Source organism: Octopus sinensis, linkage group LG3 (assembly GCF_006345805.1).
Source record: "Octopus sinensis linkage group LG3, ASM634580v1, whole genome shotgun sequence".
Lineage (NCBI taxonomy): Eukaryota > Metazoa > Mollusca > Cephalopoda > Octopoda > Octopodidae > Octopus > Octopus sinensis.
Genome location: NC_042999.1, coordinates 148,379,176 through 148,401,670, shown reverse-complemented (window position 1 = coordinate 148,401,670; position 22,495 = coordinate 148,379,176). Strand labels below are relative to the sequence as shown.

The window sequence follows — 22,495 nt, the reverse complement described above, 5'->3', positions numbered from 1 at the left end:
GTTAAAATCTAAATTTTGATGTTTGTATTGTTAATTATAGAAAGTAATGATTTAATATAATCTTGCTGTAATTCCACTACAATTCATTGGTGGTATGGCCTACATACAAAATATGCATTAAAAAAAAAAGAAGAAAAGAATGAAAAAAATAAGTGAAGAAACTGAAATATGATTTTACTTTCATTTGAAGCCACCCAAAAATTGGAGGAACATTCCAGGCCATAGCATCAAGTTGAACAGCTAAATCTCTAGGGAGAACTCTTGGAATGTTTTCAACGAGGCCTCCACCAGTAATATGTGCAAACGCTTTAACAAGGTTTTGTCTCATGAGAGGTAAAACAGATTTCACATAAATCTTAGTTGGACACAATAACTCTTCCCCTGCAACAGAAATTTGGAACATAAATAACATTTGTGAAGAATTATTCAATAATATATAAAATAGTAATGAATCTAACCCAAAGGATCTCAACCATTTTTTACCTTTGATTCTTATTTTACTTAGATAAACCCTCACAACCATTCAATGTTTAGAAAAACCCTATAACATTTTTATAATTAAACATTATTAGGAATTGTACAAGAAAATTGTTAAAATATTTGGTGCATTGTAGAAGTATAACCGATTTTAACAACAAAATCTTATTTGGACCTCCTTAGATCAGATGGAACCTTGTTGAGAACCACTGATCTAGCCAAATTGTGCTAAGAAATATGTTGAACTGCATAGAACACTTATTCATTCTAAACATTTAGTCTTCTATAGACTGGAATGTTTTTTACTAAATAATAATAATAATAATGATGACTATTATATATACAGCATTCAGGTGCACTACATCTAGTTGGAAAATGGTAAAAGAGGGCGCAAAAATCAGTAGTAAGTCATGTAAAGGAAGAGAGCTATGAAAGCCAAAACTGCATGCATGGTACACACAACATTATCAAGACTAGTTTATGTTATTATCCTTTCATGAATAATATTTTCTACATTTTTTGATAAGGATTTACAAAATTTCTAAAATAATGTTTTTATATACTGAAGTCTGAAAATGCTAATATGCAAGTAATCTAGATGTCTTTGATACATAGAAGCAACATTCATTTGTTTCACTTGGCTTCTATCTCCACATTTTCTTCTGAAATACCATAAATAGATTTTTTTTTTTTTTTTTTTGTACTTGTTTCAGTCATTTGACTGCGACCATGCTGGAGCACCGCCTTTAGAGTGGTGAAAGAGTACAGCAGGGATCACCACCACCCCCTGCCGGAGCCTCGTGGAGCTTTTAGGTGTTTTCGCTCAATAAACACACACAACGCCCGGTCTGGGAATCGAAACCGCGATCCTCCGACCGCAAGTCCGCTGCCCTAGGTGAAAAACCATCTTTGATTGGAGGGGGTGGGGGCGGTATAATACTGGTTGTAGGACACAAACCATTGGGAACACATCTCTTGTAATCCAGACAAGTGTGTTACCAGTTACACTGAAGCAACCTTTTGTCTTTCTGCCATCAAATTGAATATCTTAATCTTATGAGAAAGTTTGTTCACATTTAGTACACACATGTAGAAGTATCATGAAATATGAAATTTAATCTTTATTAATGATACAAATAATTGCTTATAACTAACTCATTGGATTAAAAACCCATTGGAGTTTTAAAAATGGCAGAAAGCTGCTTGCAGCATTTGAACCATACATCTACAGTAACCCATTTTTAAAAATTAGAAAGATAGGAGGTTGCTTTAGTATGATTGGTAGCATGTCTGTCTGGGTTACAGAAGGTGAAAGGTTCATGTCTCACATGCAGGTTTCTGTTCCTTTTCCATTCAACCCAATGTGTTATATGCTATTATTTAAAGTTGAATTTGCTTTGAGATTTATTTATGTCTTTTCTGATGATTCTAAATTTGTGTCTTAAATGTCAGCAAATATGTTTCTAGAATATACAGACAGGAGATTTATAATATCAAGCTAAACAGGTTTGTCTATTTAAGTCTTTGAAGTCATCTTCATGGGAAGAAAACATGCCCTAATTAGGCTGAGCTTTTCTTCCCCTAGCTTAACACATGCTAACAATTATGAACACAACTTCATTAAATATTGTAGGAATGTTTTTTGAATAGCAAACAGCTGCAAGCTTTTGGTTATACATAAAAACAATATAAAAATAAACCCCAAATTCTTTGCTAACGTGGGGAATTATGTGACCTAGACAACACAAAGATAAGCTTTTTCAGGCAAAATGAACATGGCAGGGTTGACTCTTAAGATTCCTCAGAAAATTGTCAAATATCAGAAATGTCAAATTGTTCAATATGAAAAAGTATAAAACATTCAAAAGCAAAAAAAAAAAATTATAATTAAATTTTATGTTACCCAAAGTCTTTCCTGATGAGATGGGAGAATGCATATCATATGAGAGTTGGTTTACTTCAATGATCTTCCGAACTAAACTGAACCCATTGCTGTGGATTCCACTTGATGCCAATCCAATGACAGCATCTCCTACTGTAATGTCAGCAAGTCGAGGTAATAATTGTTTGGCTTCAACAGCACCAACAGCAAAACCCGCTAAATCATAGTCCCCTTTCTGGTACATACCAGGCATTTCAGCAGTTTCCCCACCTGAAATATTTATATAGATAAAGAAAAAAAAAATAATTACAAGCAGAATTGTTATTTTCTGCAGTAAGTCATCATCATCATCAACACCACCCTCATCCCCCTCACCATCATCATCCTCTTTTAATATTCATGTTCTATGTTGGCATGAGTTGAATGGTTTGACAGGATCCAATGAGTCTGAAGACTGCATTGTACTCCAATATCTGCTTTGGCATGGTTTCTGTGGCTGAATGTCCTTCCTAACACCAGTCACTTTACAGAGTATATGAGGTGTTTTTTTTTCATGGCATCAGCACTAGTGAGATCTCCATGTAGTGTGCAAGACCAAGATATGGCTGAATGAGGCTACAGTAAATATTGTCCCATAATCTATTGAAACCATTGTGGAAATTTTACAGAGATTTAAGGAAACATATATAGCTGTGTGACTGAGAACTAGAATTATAAACATTAACACAACACCCTTGAGTACATTGGCTCAGCAATGGCCATGTGGTCAAAAAAGTTGTTTCAGAATCATGTGGTCAAGGGTTGATTCCACCGTGTCACCTTATTATAATAATAATAATAATAATAATAATAATGAAATTATTGTATACAGTGCTCAGGTGCACCACAACTTGTCAAAAGTGCATATAAAGTATATGCAGTAATGTACAAATGTCTGGAAAGTGAACAGTGTATGAGTCACATACATGCTTGCATGTGTATGGAGGGGAGAAAATCAGGTGTAGTGTAGGCGAATCTCAGGAAGCATGGAAGTTTTGAAGGATGCAGTGCTCTGACAACTAACAACTGATGCCGGCAGTTTGTTTACCTTGGGTAAATATCTTCCACATATACCTAAAGTCTTCCTTGAGATGGAAGAACATGTCATATGAGAGTTGGTTTACTTCAATAATTTTCCAAACTTGAACCCATTGCTGTGAATCCCATTCAATGCCAATCCAATGACATTATCTCCTTGACTGATCCATTAACTTGTAAGTGAAATTGAATAAACAGACTGTGAATGCCCATCATATGGACTGTAGCAGTTCTTAATCTATCAACTGGTTTAATACAATCCTCTGACTTTTGGGTATCTTTAGTAGAATCTATTCTTTGTTAGCATTTTGGCCTAGACGCTAGTCTGAAGATTACTCCACTGTTTCCCTATATGAAGTTTGGTGGTCTCGTAAAGTCATGAGGGTCACCTTTCCTCCTCTGACAGAGGCTTGACAAAAAATAGTAAATTAATTAACTACTTACCCACTAATGCACATCCAGATAATTTACAACCTTCAGCAATTCCTTCAATCACATCTCTAGCTTGCAACACATCAAGCTTGGCACAAGCAAAATAGTCCAAAAAGAAAAGCGGTTCAGCACCATGAGCCAAAATATCATTGACTACCATAGCAACAAGATCGATTCCAACAGATTTATGAAAGCCAACGTTCTGTGCAACCTGATAGAATTAAAAAATAACAGTTTCAATTGAAAATGATCCCTGATAGTGAGCCCCATATGAAAACCTCCAGTTACTTCTGATTTCATAATTTTTGAGACAATTAGCCCCATTTTTAAGAGTGTGGCCAATGCCAGTGCTGCCTGACTTGCATGTAAAAAGCATCATTTGAGCATGACTGATGCCAGTGCCGCTTACTGGCACCCATGCTGGTGGCATGTAAAAAGTACCATTCGAGTGTGGCTGATGCCTAACTGGCTCCTATGCTGGTGGCATGTAAAAAGTATCCACTACACTCTCAGAGTGGTTGGCGTTAGGAAGGGCATCCAGCTGTAGAAACCATGCCAAATCAGATTGGAGCCTGGTGCAGCCTCCCGGCTTGTCAGTCCTCAGTCAAACCGTCCAACCCATACCAGCATGGAAAGCAGATGTTAAACATTGACGATGATGATTAAGAAGTTAAGTTTGCTTTCCAACAAGCTAGTTTCAGATTCAGTTCCACAGCAAGGCATCAATTGGAGATAGTAAGGTGGAGGGATCATAGCAGTGGCTCAGTTAGGATGACTAGCAGTAAAGAAAGGTGAAGAGCAGTAGAATAACAGTAAACAGTAGACAGGAGAAGGATGAGAGGTAAGAAGGAAATAGGTAATTGTAGGTAATGGCTGCAATGGTGTGGAATATGAGGAATAAAGTGATAGGGGTGGAAGTGTCAAAGTATTTAGGAATGAATATAGTGATTGGTGAACAAAGGTGGTGCTTGATGATAAATATGAGACAGTGTTAAGAATGAAGTATAGGGGTTAACAGATGTGGTTCAGGTGAGAGAGCGAGTTAACTAGTAGTATAGAACGGGTGATCAGTGGAAGATGTCAGTGGAGAGGGACAGTGTTAAGAATAAGTGTTGGGCTGTCAATAGGATATGGTTGTAAGGAAAATAGAGACATAAACTGAAATATAGGAAATGAAATATGTAGTTTTACAGTAGTTAGACAATATAGGTTTAAAATTTTGGCACAAAGCCAGCAAGTTTGGGGGAGTTTGTAAGTCAATTACATTGACCCCACCAAAAGGATGAGAAGCAAAGATGACCTTGGCAGAATTTTGAACTCAGAACAGAAAGACAGATGAATAGTAGTTATAAATATCAGTTGACAGAATAACACAGTAGTTAGAAGAGTGAAGGAGGGAAAATAATAGGGAGATGAGGAGGCAGGGGGACAGGGACAAATTGGGTGAAGGGCCCAGTTATGAATATACACGTGCTTTTAGAACCTTAGCAACCAACATATCACAGAGTGAGACACCTTGTCAAAAGCTTTCTTCAGGTTGATGTACAAAAGCTTACTTTTAGCTAAAAATGTCTCCTGCTGTTGCCGTGGTAGAATGAGAGCTTCAGTGGTATTTCTCCCTGGCACAAAACCAAACTGCATCTTATCTAGGCTAATTCTCTTCCTAATTTAATGAACTGAAACTCTTTCTGTAACTTTCACGATCTGGTCCAGTAACATGACACCTCTGTAATTACCCATCTCTGCCAGTGCTGCCAGATGGGCTTCAGTGCAGGTAGCACGTAAAAAACACCTTTTGAGCATGGTCATTGCCAGAACTGCCGGACTGGCCCTTGTGCCGGTGTCATGTAAAATCACCCACTACACTCTCGGAGTGGTTGGTGTTAGGAAGGGCATCCAGCTGTAGAAACTTTGCTAGATCAGATTGAGCCTGGTGCAGCCTCTGCCTCACCAGTCCTTAGTCAAACCGTCCAACCCATGCCAGCATGGAAAGCAGACATAAAAACAATGATGAGGATGAAGGTACTTCCATTTCCCTTGTAACAGTTGACTATAGAACTGTTACACCATTTGTCGGCTATGACACCTTCCTGTATGTGCACCTGTGTTAGCATTTGTCTCTTACCACCTGACCATCAGTGTTGATTTATATACATCAACATAACTTAGTGATTTGTCCGAAAAGAGACTGATTAAATAAGTACCAAACTTGAAGTACATACTGGTTATCAAATTTTTGGCACAAAGCCAGCAATTTCGGGGGAGGGGGTAAGTCAATTACATCGACCCTAGTATTTGACTGGTGCTTATTTTATTGACCCCAAAAGGATGAAATGCAAAGATGACCCTGGTGGAATTTGAACTCAGAATGTGAAGATGGATGAAATGCCGCTAAGCTTTTTACCCAGTGTTCTAATGATTCTGCCAGCTTGCAGTATTAAAAACTTGAAATATATACTGAGATCAATTTAATCATCTAAACCTTTGTTGCAGTGCTCCAACATGGTCGCAGTCCAGTGAATGAAACAAGTAAAAGTGTGGAAAGTGGAGTGATAAATGAGTTGAATATGTAAGGGAGGGAATTTTAGGAAAATAAAAGAAAAAAACAAACAGGTAAATTTAGAAAAGCATGTGAGCAATAAAATTCAGGTAATATAAATTAGGCAATCAGGATTCATTGAGTGTCATTATCTGATAAAAGCAGAGTCAGCAAGTTCACATGAGATGCAGGAGAGTCTTTATAGTCAGTAAATAGGTTTTAGGTCAAGTGAGTACACTTTTTATGTAGATGTGGCTTTATGTGATTTTGAGAAATCACTATTAAATGTATACACAAAAGAGAAGACATAACACAATCCTAGACACATTGTAAAGACTCGAATCACAGGGAAGAAACATCGTAAATTAGATTGTGTCAGACAAAGGGTAGCTGTAATAGCTGTAGCCAGTAAATAATCATCATCGTTTAACGTCCGCTTTCCATGCTAGCATTGGTTGGATGATTTGACTGAGGGCTGGCGAACCAGATGGCTGCACCAGGCTCCAGTCTTGATCTGGCAGAGTTTCTACAGCTGGATGCCCTTCCTAACACCAACCACTCCAAGAGTGTAGTGGGTGCTTTTTATGTGCCACCGGCAAACTTAACTTCTTAATAATCATCATTGTTTAACATCTGCTTTCCATGCTGGCATGGGTTGGACGGTTTGACTGAAGACTGACAAGCTGGGAGGCTGCACCAGGCTCTAATCTGATCTGGCAAGGTTTCTACAGCTGGATGCCCTTCCTAACACCAACCACTCCAAGAGTGTAGTGGATGCTTTTTACATGCCACCGGCATGGGGGCCAGTTAGGCGGTACTGGCAACCACCTTGTTCGAATCTCTTTACACATGCCACCGGCACGGGTGCCAGTAAGGCAATGCTGGTAACGATTACGCTTGAATGGTGCCTTTTACATGCTACCGGCACAGAAGCCAGTTAGTCACTCTGGCAACGATCACACTTGGATGGTGCTCTTAGCACCCTACTAGCACGGGGCTCAAGTGCCTGCACAATAACTTTGCAATTCATCATCAGTTAGCATCTGTTTTCTATGCTGGCATTGGTTAGATGGTTTGACCAGAACTGGTGAGCTGGAGACCTGCACCAGGCTCCAGTTTGTGGTCAGTAAATAGGCATAGTGACTGTTTCTGTGATTAGTAAATAGTCACAGCATCTCTGTCATTGAGGATGGCTACAATAATTTAGCAACTGAGGTCAGAAGATAGCCACAACCATGTTTAAGATTGTAGTGAATATCAACCAATGAGTCTAAATCATGGTCTACAAACCAAATGGATTAAGAATTAGAACTAATGGGGGTTTTTTTGAGACAGAGTGGAGTGAATATAATCATCATTCAATGTCTGTTTTTCCATGCTGGCATGGGTTGGATGGTTTGATAAGAGCTGGCCAACTGCTCAAGCTCAAATTGTCTGTTTTGGCATGCCCTTCTTAATACCAACCACTTTATAAGGCATCAGCATGGGTGCTTTTTATGGCAGGAGTGGTTTTACATGGCCTTAAATGGGTGCTTCTTACATGACACCAACACAGGTGTTTTTTACATGGCACCAGCACTCACAAGCCCAAATATATTAAGGTATTAAACAGCAAAATTCAGTAATATTAGGAAAACAGTCATACAGATTATTTATGAATGAAGAATCATCATCATCATCATCGTTTAACGTCCACTTTCTACGCTAGCATGGGTTAGACAATTTGACTGAGAGCTGGCGAACCAGGCTTCAATCTTGATCTGGCAGAGTTTCTACAGCTGGATACCCTTCCTAACGCCAAAGAATGTTATTTGAAATGTGCAATTAGCAAACGGTGCTGATTTTGTCAATTACTGCACTACAAGCAATTCTTCTAGGAAGTGGGGGAGCAGTAATTCCAAATAAGATAGGGAAGCAGGAATTCTTTAGTTTTGCTGTAGGTAACATCTCTAGCACTGGTGGCATGATAAACTGCACTCAGTCCACTAACCCAGTTAGTAACAGGAAGGGTAATTCATATGTAAAAACCATATCAACACGACGATGATTTTGTCTGCGCCAAATGACAATGGGTTGCAACAAGGGATCAAACACCAAGACCCGTCTATGCTGCTTAGCTAGTAGAGTGCAGTGAGTGTCAGGCAACATGTCAGGTGCCAAACACTAAACTTTGCTTTGTACTTTGGTCAAAGAGAGGAGTTACAGAGTGATATGATGCATAAACGGGAGACGACATCTATTCACCATCATTCAGGAATCTCTGCAGCAATGTCAGCCTCAGTAAGAGACTGTGAATCATCAGCTACAGGATCCTATGATTGCACAGCCTTTGTTAGCAGCAGAAGGATCCCTCAACTAGCAAAAACTGTCTCTTCAACAAGAAATGAAAGACCAGACATTCTGGGGTGGCCAGAGGATTTGTGGGACAAAGCATGACAGCCATGTGGTAGGTGTTAACCACTTCTGTCCAATATTTCAAGGGCAGCTTGTTTTCAACCTAGTTTTGAGTGAGACTGGTCACCATGTTCATGACTGCTCCCAAGATTTTCTCCACCCAGAGCTCCAGTTTGAACCCATAACTAGGTTCTCAGTCCAGTAAACAGAAGCTACTGACCAACATTGACCTAACCTTCCATCTTCTGATTAATGCATACTCCCTTTATTTCCTTGCACTCTTCCAGTATGGAGTGGATCACTTGAATTTTTGATGTGTCCAATACCATGACTGTGACATTTAAGTATGCAGACGTGGGACTGGGAGATTGGTGATTTGCTGTACAGGATAAGCCACATTAAGCTAAGTAAAATCAGTCTTCCACACATACAAGCTTGTCCTTTCAGGTACTGGTGCCACTTAAAAAGCACCTGCCAAGAACACAATCCGAGCGTGATCGTTGCCAGAGCAGCCAACTGGCTTCCGTACCCATGGCACGTAAAAGGGCATCATTCGAGCGTGATCGTTACCAACGTCGCTTCACTGGCCCTTGTGCCGGTGGCACGTAAAAAGCACCCAGTACACTCTCAGAGTGGTTGGTGTTAGGCAGGGTATCTAGCTGTAGAAACTCTGCCATATCAAGACTGGAGCCTGGTGCAGCCATCTGGTTTGCCAGCCCTCAGTCAAAATCGTCCAACCCATGCTAGCATGGAAAGCGGATGTTAAATGATGATGATGATGATGTTGCGTAAACTGTTAAGTGGTTGGTGTTAGAAAGGGCATTCAGCCATAGAAACCATGTTACAACAGGCAGGTGGAGTCTGGACAGCTCCCTGTCAAACCGTTCAACCCATGCCAGCATGGAGAGCGGACGTTAAATGATGATGATGGTGAAATGGTTCAGCATCACAATCTGCACACAACATGAATTTGTTCCAATAAGTAGCTGCTTAGTTTGTCTCTCAAATAAATATTGTACATTGAAGCAATTCAGCTTCTGAAAAAAAAGGACTGAAACTAGCCCTACTTAAAATAGCCATCTAGTAATGATGGCTGCACCCACTGAAAGTTTGAAATTGATGTAAACTGATCTCATTCCACTTTATGATGTATTTACATGAGTGGAGGATGCCATGGATAGATTTACATCTCCCATTACATTACTAACAATAGATGCTAATCTTTTTTTGAGCATCATATTAAATCTTAAACTGTGTGTTTAACCCTTTCGTTACCAACCTGGCTGAAACCGGCTCTGGTTCTGAATACAAATGTCTTGTTTTCATAAGTTTTCAATTAAAATCTTCCACCAAACCTTAGTCACAATTCATGTTCCTGACACTAGCTTAATGATAACTGAGTTATTTTACTAAATTCTTTCTTATATTTAAAGTAACTGAAAGAAACACAGAGCATCTCAAGATAAATACAGTAACGAAAGGATTAAAGAGTGTTGGACCTAAAGTTGTTTATAAAGTCTCCTTTGCTTAGATTCCATTGAGAGGACTTTGTTATCTTACCATGTTGTCTATTTACACAAAGTTAAATGTATACATATGTATAAAACTCATGTGCACATACTGCTTGGTAGAAATACAAATTTCAAGGCTACAGCAGATCTATATTCCTAAAAAAAAAAAAAAAAAAAAAGAAAAAAAGAAAGAAATCCTACCCACTGAGGTTAATTACTCAAAAACACCATAAGCATGAAAACCAAGAGTTAAGCTAGGATTAACATTTTAAAGCTAATCTCAATTTTCTTTTGAAATATGCAAATTTTTTTAGCCCTTTGCATGTACAATATTGTATATGCAACTCGTGATTCACACATTAATATTTTAACAAGTATGGTGATGTCTAAGGTTCACTGAAGCATTTTAATAAAATCAAAACATGTTCAGAATTCTAGCTCTGATTTGCTAATACTATTAGACATTGAATGAATGTCTTTGCTTCACAACATAAGTATTGTGAGTTAGAGTTGTCATGCCCAGTACATTAAATATGTCAACACTAACCAAATTACAACTTCTAGTTCTTTTGCAATGCTACTCGTAATATCTCCAATGCCATTTGAAATTCACTTGCAGGAAAAAGTACAAATTTTTTTTTAAATAATAAGCAAGTAGACATACCTTGAGCTTTGTCCCAACACCATCTGTACCTGACACAAGTAAAGGTTCCTCTGTGTACTTTGCTTGATGTAGGTTGAATATAGCACCAAAGGAGCCCAATGCAGCTTCACAGCCTTCCCTTTGGGTAGCCTTAGCCAACGGCTTGATTAACTCAACAAGAGAATTTCCAGCAGTAATATCAACACCAGCTGCTTTATAGGACAGACTATTAAAGTTCTGGACACCCCTGAAACGTAACAATGTGTTTTAACCTTTAAGCTTCTTCATTAAAAAAACTTCTGAGAAATATGTTTTTATAGTGAAAGGAAAGGCAGAGTAATACAATGCTTGCACATATTATTCATTCTAAACAAGTATATAGTTTTTAGGCTCATGGCAGCAAAAGGCCCAATCTACAGTGCACCTTCATGATTAAAAATAATGTCCAAGTTTATGATCCCATGAAATATAAATCAAAATTATCCTAATATTTCCAGATTTGCATACTTACAAGAATTCAACACAAGACATGTTTATTACTGGGGAAAAACTTATTTAATATTTGCTTTTCAACACTAATACGGGATGGAAGAGACTTATTCAAGGCATTCCTGACACCAAACTTCAAGTGTTTTATCAAGGGGTACTTTTGTATTCTATGGTTCTTCAAAAGCACAGAGCAACCATTCATTGCCAACAAATAATATAAATCATACCATTGACAGTGATCAGCAAATCCTTGGCAAAAATGTCTGTACAGCATATCTGTTCATATCACAAAACTTAAAAGAGTAGAAAGACCACATGAATGGTCTCTTTTTGCCTTCTCCAGTTAAGGTATAACCAAAGGGCCTTATGGATTACAAGTTAAAACTTAGCAATTAATAATATTATTGTCAATAGAGAAAACATATTCAGTCTCAGTAATATACTAAAGGGAAAATCTTCAATTCACTGCTGAAAGATCTGTGTCAATGAGTTCTGTTCTAAGATACAAATAAAATCGCTATTATTCAAATTATCTTAGTATTGAAAACAACCACAAAAAACAAAAAAAAGGCTTTGCTTTTTCAAGTTGAAACATCCTTCCTTATGTTGTTTTACATCATTTTCTATACAGATGCTAATGAAGAAAGAAATCAATGTTTACTTAATTAAAAAAAAAACAAAAAAACATGACACACATTATTAATATAAATTAATATTATGTGGTTAATATAATATATATATATATCATTATATGAAGCATTACAAAAACAAGCTTGTTGCATTATATGAAAATTTTAAACAATTTTGAAAATGATTGCAATATAATGGCCAACTGTACCAAATTTTCCAAAGTTTGAATATTTTCAAATAATATTGGTTTGAAAACTTGACAGTTATGAAATCCTATCTCTTGATGTTTTCACAAGCAAGAAACATTATTTTACTCATCTTATCTCACCTAACTGAGAAAACTCGGTAGCCTTTTCAATTTCAGAGCAGAGTAATTGAAATTTACACAAATATTGAACTTTAAAGCAATTTAAACACTTCAAGTAGAATATTTGAATTTTCAAATCTACCCAATGTAAATTGTCAGTTTATTCTTTTATAATTTTTCTACACTGGTATGAATGAGTTAGACAAATCTTTAAAACAGTACATCATTATTCTTCACGTTCATTTGTTCAATACCTGCTTTTTTATGCTAGCATGGTTTGAAGGTTTAAATGGGAGTGTATTTGAGGCAGGTTTTTACAGGTGGATGCTCTTTCTGTTATCAACCTTTAACTGTCTTTCAAGTAAAGGATTTCGTATGCCGCAAATCTTTGAAAGGTGCAGAGCAACCAGTTATAATGTCAACAAGGAATGTAAATGTATTACTGTTTCACTCAAGTAAAACCAGATGTCAACATCCAGGTACAAAACTATAGGTGCATGCAACACACATACACATCACAGGCTTCCTATAGTTTCCATCAACTGAATTCACTCACAAGGCGTTAGTTAATTCAGGATTGTAGTAGAAGACACTTGCCCAAGGTGCCACATAAAGGGACTGAACCTGAAACCACGTGGTTGCAAAGTAAACTCCTTAATGACAGACCTTGCAAAATCCAGTTTTTAGGTCTGAATTCCTTTTTGAACTTGCTAAGTCTTCTGATACCCATCTCTTCCATTGGCAGCACCAACTACTTTTACACTCCAGCATTTTCAATGCAAAAATGGATGTCAAAATAAAATATAATGTGTCTTGAATGGCACAACAATGCCCTATAATAACAACAATGGACTATATTTCCCTCGTTATATTACTAATATTAAAGTGGAACTGGCAGAATCGTTAGCACACCGGACAAAATGTTTAGTGGCATTTCGTCCATTTTTAAGTTCCAAGTTGAGATTTCACCAAAGATGACTTTGCATTTCATCCTTTCCGGGTTGATAAACTAGGTGTCAGTTGGGTACAAGGGTCGATGTAATCAACTTGCTCCCTCCACTGAAATTGACTCGAACAATTCCTAGCAATATCTGAAGGAATTTTTATATTCTGAAATACTATTATATTAGACTATGGATAATTAAATTATAACAGTTATTATAGTCTATTGTTGTGCCATTCAAGACACATATTTTACAAACAATACACAATGCTTCAAGTGAACTACAATACTCTCGGATGCCAAATGTTTTACGTTTTTAAAAAGTTCAAAAATAGCAGCTGAATCAACAAGTTGGCTTCTAAATTGATAATTTGCATTCAGTCATCTGCATTGCACTAAAAAAAAAAAGAAGTTACTAAACTCTTGTTGGCCCCATAAGGTCAGCTGTACAAGGAAGTATTGATTCCTGGTCACGTGTTGTTGTCCTTGAAGAAGATACTTTATTTCACATTGCTCCAGTCCACTCAGCTGGCAAAAAACAGGTTTTAACTGTAATTCACAAAGAGCCAGCCTTGTGATATTCTGTGTCACGCTGAATTTCTCTGAGAACTACATTAAAAGTACATGTATGTGTGTGCGTGTGTGTGTGTAGTGCTCAGCCACTTGTACGTTAATTTCACGAGTAGGATGTTCCATAGACTGGATCAACTAGAATCCTCATCATCGTAATGGACAGAGTACCAGTTATAAATAGCTGACATATTGTACTTTAACCCTTTCGTTACCAACCCAGCTGAAACCGGCTCCGGCTCTGAGTACAAATGTCTTGTTTTCATAAGTTTCGAATTAAAATCTTCCACCAAACCTTAATCACAAAATTATGTTCCCAACACTGGCTGAATGATAACTAAGTTATTTTACTAAATTCTTTGTTATATTTTAAAGTAATTGAAAGAAACACAGAGCATCTCAAAATAAATACAGTAACAAAAAGGTTAAATAGTTAGGTTTGTTAGATTATAGTGATGAATTCTACCAACTAGCCTGGAAACGGTAAAAACCATTCCGATGTGGAAGCACTCCGTCTGTTCCGACGACAAGGGTTCCGGTTGATCCGATCAACGGAACAGCCTGCTCGTGAAATTAACGTGTAAGTGGCTGAGCACTCCACAGACACGTGTACCCTTAACGTAGTTCTCGGGGATATTCAGCATGACACAGAGAGTGACAAGGCCGGCCCTTTGAAATACAGGTACAACAGAAACAGGAAGAAAGAGTGAGAGAAATTTGTGGTGAAAGAGTACAGCAGGGATCACCACCATCCCCTGCCGGAGCCTCAAGGAGCTTTAGGTGTTTTCGCTCAATAAACACTCACAACGCCCGGTCTGGGAATCGAAACCGCGATCCTACGACCGCGAGTCCGCTGCCCTAACCACTGGGCCATTGCACCTCCATTATTCCGATGTATCCCAGTGAATAAAGATGAAGTTTCAGTTATGTCTCAATAACATAATGGAATGTAGGTGTGAAGGTAGTTCAAAGGCCTTTAACTCTGAAATATATTAAATATGCACACACATATATAACATTAGCTAGTATATAGTTTTTGAGCAACTGACCCTGAATGGGAAGATCTGCAAAGATCTGTTTTGGAGAATTTGTTGCAATTGCTTCCTCCAGAGTAATTTCCTAATGATGATCATATTCATCGCAAAAAAATCATGTAAAACAAATCGCCAAAAACAATCACAGTAACAAAAACTTGGGAATCCAAAATTTCAGGATTGCAGGTTCAGATTCGACCTGGAATGTTTTTAATTTACTCACAGAGTTTGCCTTTAGATTTAAAAAATTATCATCATACAAAAAAAGATTTGTTGCAAAAAGTCATGTAAAAAAAAATCCCTGAAAACAATGACAGTAATGAAAACTTGGGAATCCAAAATTTCAGGATTGCAGGTCCGGATTGTCTTTAATTTACTCACAGAGTTAGTTTTTAGATTATGAAAATAGTTATCATACAAAAAAATTTGTTGCAAAAAGTCCCCAAAAAAAGAAAATCACTGAAAACAATCACAGTAATGAAAACTTGGGAATCCAAAACTTCAGGATTGTGGGGTCTGGATTCGGCCTGGAATGTTTTTCATTTACTCACAGAGTAAACGGCGCAGGAGTGGCTGTGTGGTAAGTAGCTTGCTAACCAACCACATGGTTCCGGGTTCAATCCCACTGCGTGGCGTCTTGGGCAAGTGTCTTCTGCTATAGCTCCGGGCCGACCAATGCCTTGTGAGTGGATTTGGTAGACAGAAACTGAAAGAAGCCTGTCGTATATATGTATATATATATATGTATGTGTGTGTGTTTGTGTGTCTGTGTTTGTTCCCCTAGCATTGCTTGACAACCGATGCTGGTGTGTTTACGTCCCCGTCACTTAGCGGTTCGGCAAAAAGAGACCGATAGAATAAGTACTGGGCTTACAAAAAGAATAAGTCCCGGGGTCGAGTTGCTCGACTAAAGGCGGTGCTCCAGCATGGCCGCAGTCAAATGACTGAAACAAGTAAAAGAGTAAAAGAGAGGAGTCAGCCTGACATATCATACCATAGATGGTATGATATGTTGGGCTACGGCCTTTAGGAGTAAAGTTGAAAAAGTGTGACACACTGACATTTACATTTATCATATTATTATTATCATATTAAGGTGGTGAGCTGGCAGAATTGTTAGCATGCTGGGCAAAATGCTTAGCAGTATTTCATCTGCCGTTAGATTTTGTGTTTGAATTCTATCGAGGTTGTCTTTGCCTTTCATCCTTTCAGGGTCGATAAAAATTAGTACCAGTTACGAACTGGGGTCGATAGAATCGACTTAATCTCTTCCCCCAAAATTTGAGGCCATGTGCTTCCAGTAGAAAGGATTTATTAAAGTTGAAAAAGTGTGATACACTGACATTCTCATTTATTATATTTGATATGTTTAATTTTGGAGAAACCTTCTTTCAATTAAAGTGTATTTGGCACGTGAAAAAAAAAAAGAGTGAGGTTGTTGCCAGTGCCGCTGGACTGGCTCCTGTGCAAGTGGCACGTAAAAAACACCCTTTGAGCGTGGCTGTTGCCAGTATAGCCTGACTGGCCCTCGTGCCGGTGGTACGTAAAAGCACCCATTACACTCTCGGAGTGGTTGGTGTTAGGGAGGGCATCCATCTGGTTTGCCAATCTTCAGTCAGATTGTCCAACCCATGCTAACATGGAAAGCAGACATTAAACGATTATGATGATGATGATGTATATGTACATGTGTGTATGTGCATGTATTAAAGAAAGCAAAAAATAAAACAAAAATGATAGTGTTCAGTATGTTGGTGACAGAAATTTCTGTCAAACAGACATGGTTAAACAAAGTTGTACATCATCTCCCTCTTTCTTTCTCTTTTATTACTCCCACTGCCACCATCAACACTACTACTTTTAATAAAGCATCAACTCTCCCTAAATTTCTTTGTCTCGCTTTCTCTCTCTATCTGCCTGTCTTTATCACCACCCTCACTATCTCTATGCCTACTATTACTCTCACCCCATCATGAGGAATAATAGGAGTGTCATTGAATAGTGAGAGAGGGGGATCTAAGTGTGACACACTGACACACAGAAATTAGTTTTTGCATTTATTATATTAGATAATCAAAGAAAAAGAAAACAAAGACAATATTCTTTTAATACAGAAATTTATTTGCTCCTAATTTACTATGAACTTATGGCGATTTTTTTTTGTCAATGAAGTTGTTCACAAAGAAATAGATGTATCTAGTGATGAAATGATTTGGAATTTCAAGCAGTCATTGTCAGTATTTTTCACTTTATGTAATATTTTAATGAACTATAAATTTTCATTTTATACATGCACTATATCATACTTCTAGTTATGTATGAATTCATTCACAAGTACCTAAATAACCTTATTATGCAAGAATTGTTGGGTGTGCATTCACTCAATGAAGTAAGGGACATTGGGAGAATATTGAAATAAAAATACTAAATACAGATAACTAATATCCTTTGCTACCTGTGATCGAGACCAAAGCATGTGCAGTTTTAGCGGGTAGGTTACATAACAGACAAACAATGGAGAGAAAAGAATGCCGATGAACAATCAATAATAGATTTGTCATAATTTTATCAGATCATAACTTCATATTTTGCAACTAGAATTACTGGATCACAGATAGGATACAAATGATTTGGATATGCAAGTATAATGTGAAAACTACTTTGAATAACATGCATTAAGAGAAGAATGTATCCATGACAAAAGAAGACTAATGACATGAGAGAGAGAAAAAAAAGATGTTCAGGTCAGGTTTGGAAATGTGTTTTACAGGTGAAGTGACATGTGGTAAAGGAGAATGATGGCATTTCTCTGCATCATGGACAAAGCGATGTTAAAACAACGTAGAAACAATACAACTTTCTTAAAAGCATAACGTCTAGTGATGTCGAATATGAAAATAGAAGATAAAACATTCTAATTTATGTGAATGAGAAAAATCAGTGATTAGAAAGTTAAAAGCATGCACACACACACACACACACACACATGCAAACTGGCAGTGAAGATTTTAATGTACATGATATTATACATTATATGAATCAATTTGACAATGGAAGAGTTTAACAGGCCTACTGACAAGTCTCACAACAAGAATCTCATTTTCTGTCTCAAGGTGTTTACAATGTCTAATATGATGTGAATGCTTAATATGATCAATATATGGAAAAACTGGAAGACAATAAAAACTTTACTCCAAACCTCCTACAATCTTCAAAAGCACCAGCATATATACGCACATGCATGTGTATGTATATATAGAGGGGTTGGACAAAATAATGGAAACGCTTAGCATCATAATTTTTAAATATCTATAGAACCATCAAAAGCTTGTTTTTATGTTTTTTGATTTATTATTAATGTTGCTTAATGTGTTTTGCTAAAATTGCTGTTTCTTTTCAGATATTATCAAAAAAAGGTAATTAAAATTCATTAAAATGACATGTCTATCGGCCTTTCAAAAAGGTCAAATTGTTGGTGCTTCTATGGCAGGCGCTAGCATAACAAAAACAGCCAAAAGTACTGTCTCAATAGTAATGACAGCCTTTGAGAAAGAGGGAAAAAACCTCCTCGTTGAAACAAACCTAAACTTTCAGATAGGGACTGTCAGACTCTTATGTGAATTGTTAGAAAGGATCACAAAAGTACAGCTCCCAAAATTACTGCAGAGCTTAATGACCACCTTGAGAACCCAGTTTCCACAAAAAATTGTTCACTGGGAGCTGCTCATGGGAGGGCTGCAATCAGAAAACCACTACTTGGGGTGTGGGGTGGGGGCTATATCCTGGAAATCTGCTGGCCCAATGGTTTACCTTCATGGCAGAATTAATAGTCATGACTATTTAAGCATTTTATCTGATCAAATTCATGATAAAGTTGCAGAACTGTTTCCGGAGAGAAACAATCTTTCAGGATGATAATGCACCAATTAACACAGCTAAAGTTGTTACTGAATGGTACGAGGAATATTCTAGTGAAGTTAAACATCTTATCTGGCCACCACAGTCCCCAGATCTTGATATTATTGAACATTTATGGTACATTTTAGAAAAACAAGGAATTGATATCCTCCACCATCATCGCTACAAGAACTGGAGACTGTTTTAGCTGATGAATGGACAAAAATTCCTGTGGAAACAATTCAAACTTTGTATGAGTCCATACCTTGTAGAATTCAAGCTGTAATTACTGCCAAAGGTGGTCCTACCCAATATTAAAATAAATTTGTTTGAAATTCTAAGGTTTTTGCATTATTTTGTCCAACCCCTTTATTCTTTTATTTGTTTCAGTCATTTGACTGTGGCCATCCTGAAGCACTGCCTTTAGTCGAACAAATCAACCCCAGAACTTATTCTATCAGTCTCTTTTGCTGAGCCGCTAAGTTACGGGGACATAAACACACCAACATCAGTTGTTAAGCGATAGTGGGACACACACACACATATATATATATATATATATGACGGCCTTCTTTCAGTTTCCATCTACCAAGGCTTTGGTCAGCTCAAGGATATAGTAGAAGACACTTGCCCAAGTGCCATGCAGTGGGACCAATCCCAGAACCATGATGTTGGTGAGCAAGCTACTTACCACACAGCCACTCCTGTGTCTATATATATGCAACAAACTAAAGCGATGTGTGGATATGAAACAAGCTATTGTACAAATATGTGGATATGTGTATATGTAATGAACTAAATAGATGCTTATATAAAAATATATATGTAACAAAGAGAATCAGAAAACTAAATATCTCTTTAGACAAAAGCTATGCTGAATTTCCCGATTCATTAGACAATGATGATGATGACAATTAGGTTGGAAACAAGAACCACACAGTCCTCATATTTCTCCCTCGAAGTCTGGTCATAATTAATAGTACAGTAATTACTGTTTTGTATTATTATTAATTTATTTTTCTAAGTTAACTATTTTCTTGTAGGATTAAGTAAGAGATACAAAACGAAAAGATTTTCCAAGACATTCATTGCAAGGGAGGCGGTTTCAAATCCAGAGGAGACAACTAAGTCTATTAAGAACTTACACAATACAGAAAGACTAATGATAATACACTAATGATAGAATCACTCCCCACTACTTTCATAAAGGTTTCTAGGAAAGGCTAAAAGCCACAAAGGCATTTGGTCTAGCATTCTTACAGTTCTTGCAATCCATCAAGCTGGATCAGTATATTTTTTTATAGACCTTGATAGGATGAAAGAAAATTAACCTCACTGAGATTTGAACTTAGAGTGCAAAAAAGCAAAACAAATATGAAACATTTTGTCAAATGCTCTTATGACTGTCAATTCAACTCTTACATAGGGATACATATGAAATTATGCTTATTCTTCCAATATTCAGTAGAATATTGATTAAAAATTTAATTCCAATCAGTCTATTTTAAAAAGGTATGATTTTCACATTAATATCTATTTACCTAAAGAAATTAAAGAGAAAAAAATGTTAATAGGAAAAAACTGGTCTTCAGACAATTTTATCTTTATATTTGTTTATGTAGTAGTTGTTGCTGCAATCATAGGTGGATGCAGCAAAAGTGCAGCTGTTAAATCAGAAATTCACTGAAGTGACAATTTACCTTGAAAGAATCTTGTGTCCAATATCCCTTCGATAAAATGCATCAGTGAACTTAATCAAAGATGCCCCCTTCTGGGCTTTGTCAGAAGCTGACTGAAAATCTTTTTCTTTAGCTACCACTGCCAAAACTCGACCACCTGAAGTCACTATCTGTCCATCTTGGAGAGATGTACCAGCATGGAAAACAGTCACTCCAGATGCCTCAGCTTCTTCAAGACCTAAATAAAAAAATAAAAAAATTTATGACCCTTTTTGTTACCGAAATGTCAAACTGATTCCAATTTAATGATTCCAATTTAAATGATTATTGTTTTATTTTGTTGATGGTCATTTTTTTTTGTTAAATAAACACATTCAGTATATATACTCATTCTTCACTTCAACTTTGTTGTTGTTATTATTATTATTTTAGTGCCATTTTTCTGAAATCTTTTGTCACATGTCCTGTGACCTCTTCAGTGACTCTCCTTCCCACATGTCTCCTCCTATCCTGTTTAGTCCATTCTGTCTTTTTTAGAATGGACTAAACAGGACAGGAAGAGACACTTGAGATGGAGAGTCACTGAAGAGGTCACAGGGCGTGTAACAAAAGATTTCAGACAAAACAAAATCAATAATAAAGCTGAAGTGAAGGACGGGTATATAGTGTGTGTGTTTATTTGGCATAAAAAAAAAAGAGAAAAAAAGACCATCCTGAAATATGTTTCAACACACAATTCCACATCAAGAATCTTGCAAAACAAATGCAAAAACGTAATATTTAAATGAAAACAGACATAAAGCGTATCATCTCCCTTTTTCCTAAATGAAATAAACATGTATTTTCCCAACAGCAAGACATCAGTTATATCTATTTGTCTACCATACTCGAACCTTTCATCACCTGGTACAAAGCCACCTCCCTCAATACTACATCCCCTCCCACCTGAGCAGATTTGTCTTGTAAGTTACTTGGTGAGCTCACTGGAGTCAGTCACCATCATCATCGTTTAACATATGTTTTCCATGCAAGCATGGGTTGGATGGTTCGACCAGAGTCTGATTGCTTCATAAATTGTAAGTTTAAGGCCCTAAATTGGCTCCTATTACTACAGAGAACAGAAGAGTGGAAAATGATCCTTGGCAGAGTTGAGGCTGGAGGAGAATGGCAGAGAACACAGCAGAGAGAAGGAATTAGTGACAGAGTTGAAAAAAATAGATAGAAAGATAGTTGAAAAGGTGGTGGGGTGGGGTGTGCAAGGGCGTTGCCTATGACTCAGCCCATTCAAAAGTACCTTGGATTGTAGGGCGACCTGCTGTGCTTGAGGAAACCTATTGAGTCAAGTAAGATCAGCATCAAAATGAAAATCAAAATGGAAATTGTAGCTGTGATACCTGTGCCGGTGGGACGTAAAAAAGCACTAATCGATCGTAACCATTAAATGATGATGATAGAGTGCAGTCTGAGGGAGATATGGATTCTATTTCTAGTAAATCAAATAACTGTATACGGCAGTGGTTCTCAACCATTTTTTGCCTACGGACCTCCTTAATCTCTATTTTACTTTACTGGATCCTCATAGCTATTCTATGTTTAAAAAATCCTACCATTTTTAGTTAAATATTATTAGGAATTATGTCACAAAATTGTTAAAATATTTTGTGCATTGTAAAAGTATAACCAATTTATTGCATATAAATTTTAACAACAAAACCTTAAATAGACTCACAAAGGTCATCTGGACCCTAGTTAAGAACCACTGGTTAAGAGTATGCCTTGTATATTTGTTGAATGAATTTATCAATCAGACAGAAAAACTGAATATCTTTATATATAAAAGAGAGGTTGTGTGTCTGTCTCCTACGATTTAGATTCCTTACTCCCACATTTTGCGGTGCAGTTTAACCTTATAGTCGTGATTCATATTGAGCCCTTCTGGGTATTAGTGCGCGTCTACGATGAGTCTACGATTAAAAAAAAAATTTACCATC

At 37.1% G+C, this 22,495-nt stretch overlaps 1 protein-coding gene across 3 annotated transcripts in view; it reads right to left on the bottom strand.

The window, feature by feature from the left end:
* LOC115209602 (trifunctional purine biosynthetic protein adenosine-3) overlaps positions 1 to 22,495 on the bottom strand; it is a 57,435-nt gene that overhangs the window by 12,445 nt on the left and 22,495 nt on the right. For all 3 annotated transcript variants that reach the window (XM_029778042.2, XM_036501471.1, XM_036501470.1), the window contains exons 11-15: positions 20,526 to 20,742; positions 10,977 to 11,202; positions 3,881 to 4,079; positions 2,381 to 2,629; positions 179 to 381 (exon numbers count right to left, since the gene is read on the bottom strand). In XM_029778042.2, the coding sequence (XP_029633902.1) occupies positions 179 to 381; positions 2,381 to 2,629; positions 3,881 to 4,079; positions 10,977 to 11,202; positions 20,526 to 20,742 (1,094 nt within the window). The remainder of the gene's footprint in view (positions 1 to 178; positions 382 to 2,380; positions 2,630 to 3,880; positions 4,080 to 10,976; positions 11,203 to 20,525; positions 20,743 to 22,495) is intronic.